This window comes from Conger conger, chromosome 18 (assembly GCF_963514075.1).
Source record: "Conger conger chromosome 18, fConCon1.1, whole genome shotgun sequence".
Lineage (NCBI taxonomy): Eukaryota > Metazoa > Chordata > Actinopteri > Anguilliformes > Congridae > Conger > Conger conger.
The window spans coordinates 18,524,274-18,534,709 of NC_083777.1; the positions used below are offsets into that span (position 1 = coordinate 18,524,274).

Consider the following 10,436-nt stretch of genomic DNA (forward strand, 5'->3'; position numbering starts at 1 on the left):
TATAGTACATTTAGTATGACAATCAGCAGGGAGGTTGTTCCAAGCATGTTGGAGAACAGTTCTTCGGCAGACTTTGGTTGGCTCCTTGCTTCTGATCTCCGACAGCCTTGATCAAGTTTTTATGTAAAAAGTAGTCAGTTGCTTACAGTAATATGTAATATACTAACACACACACACACACACAAATAAGCATATATACACACACACACACACACACACACACATATATATATATATATATATATATATATATATATATATATATATATATATATATATATAAAGTATAGGGTGCCTAATAACTGCTGTTAATGTATATGGCTGAATGAGTCATTTGAATCAATTAAGCCAGCATTACATGATCACAGTCAAAAATGAAGAGATTGCAACTTGAAATCAACTCATCAGTTCCGAGCTCCACCTAATTTCCCTGTAATTCCCAGTCAGGACAGGAACGTATAATCCAAGATAAAAGTTTTAACAAGTATATATATATAATAGACACATGTAGTTTAGCTTGTTTCAGAGTTTTCTTTGAAAAACTAGGCCTGTAAGAATGCCATTGCATATGCACTGCAATGAGGATAAAGGGCATGATGTCAAAATAGAGTGGTTCAAAGGTCTGTAATGTAGATACCTACTGTATGAACTTGTTGTGGGAGGTGGCCAGATTTGCTGGCCAGAGTCCATGTTTTTATTGACTGGACAGCTCTACAGGGAGCTCTGTTAAATATATTGATTCTGTTTCAGTTACTGCTGTAGAGATGTGCCATAAACTGTCAATAAACTAATCGCTTAACACACTTTTCACCATCCTTTACACATTTCTGTTCAAGCAACATAACATTTTATAAATTATCATCCTGAAAGGTATAGCAGGTATGCCTCAGACAGGTAGAGGCCCTCTGTACTTGTGGTACAGTTGGCATGATTAAGTTTTTAGGCTGTGTACATCTTTACCCGTTTGTCAAAAGGGCAGGAGGTTATTGCTGTGAAGGAAGGAATCCTGTTTGAATCCAGTCCAATCCAGCATTTATTCTCTAGCACATTTATATACTGTTCAGGTTTTATTGTATTTTATTCAGCTTTATCTGTTAGCTTCCTTTATCCCAAAATAAGATCTTATACATGTATATATGTTCAAAATATTGCAAGCTGATGGGTTATTACTTTTTATCCAATATAACTTAAGAAATATATATATTTTTTAAAGGGCAGAATGAACATGTGAACAAGGTGTGAATGTTGAGTGACTTCATTTTGCTGACAATGCGAACCTGCAGGTTTTTGTATTTTTTTGGAAGGCAATACAAAATGCAGAAAAGCACAAAATGTATTGGGACACAGAATCCTGTCCTGTTGATCATAATTTATGCAGTATAAGAGGAAAAATTTGTAGCAAGAATAATATTGTTTACTGTAACATTTCACAATCAATGAATGCTTTGCTTTTTATTAAATTAGTATGAACGAACAATACTTTGAATGTGTAATGCACCGAATGTTTAAATATGACTAGTTTTTGGGTGAAGATAATTCATAGCATTAGCTATATACTGTATATAACCTACACATTTATCTATTCCATATTATAAGCATTTGTATATGTGCTGTTATGAAGAGTGGCTTATTGACAGTACTCCGTAGCTACAACACTTGAGTTTGACACTTGAGTGGTTAAAATACAATGTAAGATGATCAGTCAAATTGAAATACGTTCACTCTCATAGCCTGTTTAAAAAATCCATAATATTTCCTGAAGTCTGTCCAACATTGAGTGAAGGATTGTACCAATACTTTGAGCAAAGTAAGTGCTGGATGTGTAATATGAATGGCTTGGCCTTACATTAACCAGTCTTTGGGTGTCTGCATGCTGTCTCAGTGGAATGACAGCAGTGTAACAGGGTCTTCCGTCGGTCCTGCCCTCCCCGGCCTGTGTGTGTGTCTTCAGCCATACAGCGTAGCGTGGGGGTTCGGAGAAAGCTCACTTTGCAGGGTTCCCTATCCTCCCCAGCAGGAGGACAGCCCCGGAGCTCCCCTCTATGACGACGAAGCTGAAGGGCCTGTTGAACGTCAGCTTCAGTGCTGTTTCAGCGCCTTGGGGCTCGTCCTGCTGCTCCGATCCACCCTCAGACATGTCCAGCACCACCTCGTTTAAAACCTGAATACAGCACAAATCTGCTCTCAGCTCTGCCGGGAGGGTTCAGGTCTGATACTCATTTTAGTTAAACTATATTGACCAAATTAGTTTTGCTTGGCTGTAAACATGACAATTAAACAAATATGTAGATATTTGGATGAGAAATGTTGGGATTATTTCGGTGAATAGTTACATTTTAGGGTCAGTATATTGTATGAGTGATTTTTGTGTCCTCTTCATAGGTGAAGTCTATCTTGGAGATGGTGTTACTCCTCTCGGGGGGTTAGCGCTGGGTTGCTTACCATGCCCACAGTGAAGTTCCCCTTTGTGCTGAGCTGGCTAAAGTCGGCCCCAGTGCCCAGCAGAGTGGGAAGACCCATGCCGGAGAGGATGCCCTGCAGATCACTCACTACATTCAGGGACAGCTTGGGGAGAGAGACCTCCACAAGCCTGCAGAACACAGACACAACAGAGACAGAACTCAGAACCCACACACGGTCCACGGCACCGACACAGCAAAGTCCTCAGGACCGACACAGATGTAGCAGGTGTATCATGTATAGTAGGGGGTGTAACATGTATATTGTGTATAGTAGCAGGTGTAATAGGTTCAGTAGGTGAGGCTCACCCTTCCTTCAGGTGCTGGGACCACTCTGAGATGTGGACTATGATCATATCTTCAATGGAGTCCAGCTGGGCCCCCTGGTGGGGCAGGACCAGCAGCATGTAGGCATTGCTGCTCAGGGCCAATTTGAGGACCGTGCACTTTGTGTGCTTGTCATCCAGGTGGCTGTGCTTTCCTGTGTGGGTCATAAGAGGAACCTTGACGCTGGTCTTGTCATCGATCCAGAACTCCTGCAGGGAGGTTGCCTCTGGTCTGAACATCGTCTTCCACTTCCCTGAAACACACAAATGGTCATTTCACTCTCCTGGGCATATGCACTAGGGTAGGGCTGATCACATTACTTTCCTTACAGACACATATAGCATGCAGGCTGTGCTTACCCTTGAAGTGCACAGAGCTGGCGAACAGGAGGTCGGAGGTGGAGTTTATGCCCTGGAGTTTGTTTTTCCCTTCCGATGCCATGTCCATGAAGGCGTTGAGCTGGGACTGGATGCGCAGTGGCTGGGAGAGGTCCGCTGCTTGGGTGTGGGAGGTGTCTGACAATTCCCTGACTCCCCGGACGAAGCTCTCAGACAGGTTGGCGGCGCTGAGGACCCAGGTCTTGGTCCATAACTCGTCCGTGGTCCCGTCGACCAGGCCGTTGATATAGCGGAGAGTGCGCAGCACCTTGTGCCCGTCGAACGGCGTCAGGCAGTCCGCCGGGTCCGTCTCTTTCTCCAGCCCCAGGAACTTCTGCAGCTGACCGGCTGTGGCCCCCCAGGCCCCCAGGTAGAAGGTGACCAGGGTTCCGTAGGCGTTAACAGGAGAGAAGACCGCGTTGGGGGCCTCGTGCTTTCTCAGCTCGCTGTAGAGCCGCTGACCCAGGAAGTTGAGGAGTTGCGCCAGGACTGCGGTTGTCTGGGTGACGTTACCCTTCTGTTCCGTGTCTGTGTACGGAGGGTCGGGCACCATGCCGTCTTCGATGGACGGCAGGGATACGGTCTGCAGCGGCCTTCGGGCCGGGACCTGCGTGTTCTCGCAGCTGCCGTTCCCCAGGGCGAACATGCCGAAGGGGTGCACGTACACGCGGTTCGCAGCCGCCGCGGTCAGAAGAGCGAGCAGGAGGAGAGGCTTGCTTATCTCAACCATGATTGGTCTCTCTGGTTGGGATTCTCCTTGATAAACCTAAGAGGCCAATTGGATTGCAGGTTTTCTGTAAGAAATGTATTAATCAAATCAAACTAATCTGTTTGTATGGTCAGATCCTCTTCTGCAAGTATCTGTCGGAATCCATTCTACTAGTGTGCAATAGTTATCCTGTCATTTTTACTGAACATTATCTGTCATTATCTGATGCTCTCAGTCACCATGACGGTGAATGCATAAATAGAAATGGCAATAATATCTACAGTGGAATAATGGATCCAGTTGTATTACTGTACATAACATGATTGGCACAGATCAGAGAGCCACTTAACGAAGCGAGACTCAAATTGGAAAAATGAGAAACTACACTGGAAATTAGAGCAGCACAACCTTTTTCGCAAGCTGTCACAGTTTAATCTGAGGAGAAACACATGCAAAATGATCCAGTGGCAATCAGCAGTTTTCCAGTCAGGTTGTTGCGTAGTGTTTTCCCTGTGCTAACGAACATGTACTTTATTCTTTGGTTTGGAACCTAATCAACAGATGAGACCCCCACGCACAGAGCAAACAGTGCCTACGCTCGCTGGAGACACACAGCAGGTTTAATGATTACAGAGCAAGGGACAAGATCTGGGGCACACTGAGCTCACAAAAGAATGGAGTCATTTTCAACAGTATTATAATAATGTTCTCCTAATATTACAAGAATCGCTGAATACAATTAAGTGAGGAAAAACAACAAAGTATTGCTATTAACAATTAGATTTATATTTAAAATTAAACATTTAACAACTTCATATAGGCTGGCCTAATGAAATTGGTCCTGTTATTACAAAGTAGAAAATAAATTATTTGTAAAATAATGCTGAATAATAGCAGGATTATTGTCATTCAGTTGTAATCACATTATAAAAGTACATTTCTCAGAAATGTCATAAAGCGACACATCTTGTCATTAAACTTTTTTTTAAAAAGAAAATACTTTTGTAATTTGACTGAGTACCATTTCTTTAGTATCTTCTTCTTTTCTTTCTTTAGTACTGTATTGATTTGCTTTCATTTAATACTATATTGATCTCATTTCTTTAGTGCTGAATTAAATACATTTTCTTTTAGTACTGTGACTATTATTGTAGGTTATATATGTTATATGCCTCCATTTTGTGATGAGTGAACTTACCTTCAGACGAGCAGTTTCATTGTGTTGTGTGGTGTGCTGTGAGCTGAGGGGGACAGCTCTGCGGTTAGTCATTAACACTGACTGTGACGGCTGTAGGCAAGCCTGGAGGGGGCTTTGTGTGGGAAGATAAATGGATAGTTACGGGCTGTGGGTGGGCTTCTGTCCTGAATCCCGTAGGGAATGTGCGATGTGAGGAAGTGTAGGCATGAGATGGAAAGAACTGGGGTTTGAGACTGGCTGGTCTTGCGTTGCCTTTTTCAGGGCGTTCCTGTGGGCTTCCATCAGTCCGAGTTCCAGCAAACTGAGTTTTGGAGGCAACCTGTTACTGCCAGATTTTCCATCCATGATGCAAATTCATTTCAAAAGGGGAAGCTGCTGTGTTCAAACACCAAAAATATAACTAAGCAATTATTGTAATCCATCCGTCACTTAAAATCAGATTTTTTTTTTTTATTTCTCTCCCAATTTGGTAGCTAATTGTACCCTATCTGATCCAACTGGTTTTAGCAGGGGATACACCACTTACGAACCCATCCCTCGGCGCCAAGATGGATGTGGCGATCCTGAGAACACCACGCCTTCTTCCAGTCTCGTCTCATAGCCTGTGACTGTGATAATACAGGATACTCTAATCTGAACATTTTTGTGACATCACTTTGGGAACTAACAAATGCTGACCATAAAAATACTGTTTCCTAGAAACTGCTTAATGTTTCATAGCTAAATTATAATAAAGTTTAATGAGGTCGGGGATCCATAGATGACAGTTTTAACAGTTCCCAGTAGAGGGCAGCCAAGCTCTGTTCTGTAAGGTTAAGCCCTGAGCATCAACTGCTTTACCACTATTTTAAGCATTTATGTGTAAAAATATTTGTTAAAGTGAATTATTAAAAGATTTGTTAAAAGACACTATTGTCCAATAGTACCTTATTTACTGGCCTATCATGCTGATGTTAAACATTAGATTATTCTATGCAATGTTGGTCTCATTTTGAATTCTGTGCTACAATGTTTGTTTAATATTGGATTATTCTGTGGTGCAATGTTTGTGTTTTATTGGATTTTTCTATGTTACTACATGAGTGGGAAAATGGATTCTTATTTATGACATTAATGAGGAGTAACACTGGCACGGACAGAGATATCAGCCATAATCAGCAGAATAGAACCAGATTTAATAGCCTAGTTCCAATTCATATTTATTGTAACCGATGTTTCAACTTCTTTTTTTACCAAATTAAAATGTTGAAGTGGATGAGGTTGTCCCCTGTTTTTGTTAATTGATGGGCTTGTGGATCCTGTAGTGTCAGTGTGTTCTGGTTCTGGTTCTCCCTGAGTCATAGACTGTAATTACACTCCAGATGGATCAGAGGCCTTTTAATCTGGAGTGTGCTATGAATCCTTGCCCTTTCAGAACAATACGTGCTGAGCAAAGATATCTGACTGACAATAAGCAGCAGTGCTCAATTTCCAGGAGAAATGCTTTTGTGGACACAATGCCATCTAGTGAATGCTATGAAAACTGAACCTTTGAATTATGCTCCTATTTGGGATGATTTGTTTTCATTTTAGTCTATCTTAACTTCTTCAGTAGCCGTTGGATTTTCATGTATGTTATAATTCCAATGAGGTTTGGCAAACCTAAAATGCTTGGTTTTGTTTATGGTGCTCAGTAAGGGCTGTCTTTGTGCCACCCTTCCAAAGAGTTGATATGGAGTGATTTTATGGTTATTTTTGAGACTTGGTGTCCCCAAGATGCAACCACTCACTGCATTTCTTAAACTGTGATCCTTAAGTTCTTTATGTTCTCCCTCACCATCTTCCTCACTGTCCGTGGGTACAACGTTCACTTGCATCTTCTTCCTGGCAAGTTTGCAACAAGTCAATTTTCAAAAGAAATATAGCACAGTATCTCCTCAATAGAGATTGAGAGTGAGCGTTAGAATCTCAATAATACATAGAAGATAGCTGTCTCTTGTATGAAATTTCCAATCACTAGGCTCTGTACTGATAATGGGAGATCTCAATGCCAGAATAGGCAGAGAGATTGACTATCAGTGCAGAAGGGAATATCCATTTTTGTACTGTACCCCACTCTGGTAACCACACAAAGGCAGAGCTATGACAGTGTGGTGAATAAAAATTGCAGGCAGATCCTGCACCTCTGTACAGGCCTTGGTCTGTATATTATTTATTTAACCATTTTCATCATTTTAATGGAAGGACCAGGAGGGACCTTTTGGATAAATACATGTATAAGTCACTGTTGGGAAGCAGTGTGGTTGATTGTGCCATTGCAGACATGGAAACAGAATATATTTATGCATTTATTGTCTGCCACAAACACACCTCTCAGACCGCAGCTGAAAAAGTTGAACAGGCTCACCATCCTATAGCAAAGCCTCTTACCTTTCAAAAACTACGTGTTACAATTCCACCTGCAGTAAGACCTTTTTCAGTAATGCTGGGTGTATAGACATTGGGATAGAAACAGACTCCCAGCACACAGTCTGTTTAAACAACAGGAAACTGATTTTATCCATATGCATTTTAAATAAGGGCTTAATGAGTTTACAGCTTAAATCGCTGTCACTGATTTCCCTTTGGGAGACTGGAGACTTGCATTCTGCCATGCAGTGGCTAGCTGGTAAGCAGCCATCAGCACTGATTAATCCCTGTAGGAATATTCCCTGTAGCTGTAAATCTGTAGTTGTGACATTTATTATTTGACGGCAGTCTTTGTGAAGGGATGCATAATAAAAGAGACAAACTAAATGCATAACACTACATTAATCTACCAATTTGTCTTCAACACATTTAATTCTCACAATTGAATAATACAGTCGCTCAGCACTTTATTAGGTAGACCTGTACACCAGATTGTTAATGCAAATATTTAATCAGCCAATCATGTGGCAGCAAGTAAATGCATACAAGACATGGTCAAGAGGTTCAGCTGTTTTTCAGACCAGATGTCAGAATGGGGAAGAAATGTGATATAAGTGATCTTGACTGTGGAATGATTGTTGGTGCCAGTAGTGGTGGTTTGAATATCTCAGAAGCTGCTGACCTCCTGGGATTTTCACACACAACAGTCTCTAGAGTTTGCAGAGAATGGTGCGGAAAAACAAGCAGCAGTTCTGCAGGCAAGAATGCCTTGTTAATGAGAGAGGTCAGAGGAGAAGGGTCAGACTGGTTAAAGCTGACAGGAAGGTGACTGTAACACATACTGTGACATGCCACAACATTGGTATGCAGAAGAGCATCTCTGAACACACAACGCATCAAAAGTGGATAGGGTACAGCAGCAGAAGACCATTAAGCCTAATAAATAAGTCTAATAAATACATAATAAAATGCTGAGTGTATATTCAACCTAAATTTAGTCTTGTTTACTATAAACCCTACCATAAACGGTTGCATCTTGCTCCATAGTTGCCTGAAACGGCCTCTTGTCAGTAGTTATAGTTAAGACAAATGGTAATTGGGAGGTAATGGGAGAATCTATCAGAGCAAATACGCACAGTGTCTAGGCAGACTATAGCCTGAGGTATTGAACTAACGTGGTGAAATAGACTGTCCAGGAAAATAATTGTGTGCTGTTATGCAGGTCAGAAGACTGAGGTGACACTCTTGGGCTCCACATTGTGTCATGGTGTGGACTTGAACTAGGCGAGGGTTGGTACATCCAATCGAGAACCATTTGCCCAAATAGAGCCACCTTTCTACATGCAGTCAAATATATTCATCAATTGTGTTTGGAAATGATAGGACACAATTATATATCATGCTGATGTCCTGCCCAAATACTTTGATACCACTCTTGAATGGATTTCTCAACCAGTTATGTTAAAGTCTGTTGAGTCCTGCCCTGCTGAACTCCATATAGTTGCCATAAATCTGTCTCTTATTTCACTTAGGACAATTCTAGAGTATACTTCATATAATCATGGTCAGCTAGCGCGATGTCAACTGGCAGGTGGATTAGCTACTGCTCTGTGTAACTCTTGATCTTGAACCCATCAATGAGGAAGCAATGGCATTCCTCTATATTACAGGTGTGAGGAAGCCCGGCGGCTGTTGGTGCAGTGACAAGTGGCAGGAGACAAGACTGCAGTTCACCCAGGTTTATTTACAGACATCATGCAAGCAAACCCAGCACCAATGCAGAATAAGTACAGGTGAACTAGAAGTGACACTACAAATATATCTAGCGTGTCCACTCAGCACAGACCAAATGTAACAACCCCCAGAAGGCTTATATAGCCAAAGCCCCTCCCGAGAAGATCCCATTAAAGATTCCTTTATCAATATTTCTTATTTCTTTGTCAATATATTTAAAAAAAAAACCAATTACACAAATAAACTAGAATAATGAATTGCATATTATGCAAAACAGTAGCAAAACATTTAGGCCCCCCCCTCATGAAAAACCCTTTGGTTTGGCCCCAGAAAAAACCGGCTGAAGGATTGGTTGGCTTTTGTTAGGAATAAAATAATGTTCAACACAAGTGTCGCCGTCTGCATTGAACATTTTCTCCCTTTTTTCAACAAATTACAACGAGTTGTTCACAAAAACCAAATGTACCGCACCAATTTCTTCTGTGAAATTGCGGACTATTTTAAACGCACTTCGTTCTTTTCCCGCATTTTCACTAGAGTTCAGTTCATATTCATTCACAGTTTGCGTCTGTAACACACGCAAACAATGGTAAGTACATTCCCCTCATTTTCACGTTACTTTATAAAGTTGTCAAATTGCGCGCAAATAAAAGTACATGAACAGGGGTTTTCATGTACTTTTAACCATACGCGCATGCTTAAGCTGTAAATATCCACAGATCATGATATCACTCCATGACAACAGATATTCCACTTGGCCTGGAAAGAGAGTCTTTGCTTACAAACATGCAGTTTCCAAAGCTATTGATCTTCTCAGTTCCCCAAGCTTATACAAGAAAAGAAGAATAATTCCCAGTTTCTTTTGAAAACAATGGCTGAACTAACAAATAAAGATTTGACAAACTTAAATTCCTCAAATAGTGGTAAAATAATGGGAATTTGGGGAAAATACAGGCTACTACCTTTTACATTACATTACATTATTGGCATTTGACAGACGCTTTTATCCAGAGCGACGTACAACAAAGTGCATACCCATAACCAGGGATAAGTTCGCTGAAAGACCCTAGAGGGAAGTACAATTTCAACTGCTATCTGTACAACAAAGAGAAGGACAAGGGCCAAATTTTATTTTATTTTTTATTTTATTTTTTTTGAACGAAGAAACAAACAAACAGAGCAAAAGTGACCAAAGTTAACTATCCAAACACTGCTTACCTAGCCAACTAAAAATACCGATACAC

The 10,436-nt window shown here is 41.1% G+C and overlaps 1 protein-coding gene across 1 annotated transcript; it reads right to left on the reverse strand.

The window, feature by feature from the left end:
- Positions 1-1,274: 1,274 nt before the first annotated feature.
- agt (angiotensinogen) lies at positions 1,275-5,197 on the reverse strand. Its single transcript, XM_061228472.1, has 5 exons — positions 5,071-5,197; positions 3,146-3,957; positions 2,769-3,039; positions 2,443-2,590; positions 1,275-2,161 (listed from the first exon to the last, which is right to left on the reverse strand). Exons 2-5 carry the CDS (start codon positions 3,891-3,893, stop codon positions 1,985-1,987), a joined length of 1,344 nt encoding a protein of 447 aa, XP_061084456.1. The 5' UTR covers positions 3,894-3,957; positions 5,071-5,197; the 3' UTR covers positions 1,275-1,984.
- Positions 5,198-10,436: the final 5,239 nt, after the last annotated feature.

What these genes read in the sequence shown, in the direction of transcription:
- agt (XM_061228472.1), bottom strand. Translation starts at nt 3,893, where the DNA reads ATGGTTGAGATAAGCAAGCCTCTCCTCCTGCTCGCTCTTCTGACCGCG. An exon ending in TCCCAGCACCTGAAGGAAGG is followed by an intron (nt 2,591 to 2,768) that starts GTGAGCCTCACC and finishes TGTGTTCTGCAG; the next exon opens with GCTTGTGGAGGTCTCTCTCC. An exon ending in GGAACTTCACTGTGGGCATG is followed by an intron (nt 2,162 to 2,442) that starts GTAAGCAACCCA and finishes TGCTGTATTCAG; the next exon opens with GTTTTAAACGAGGTGGTGCT.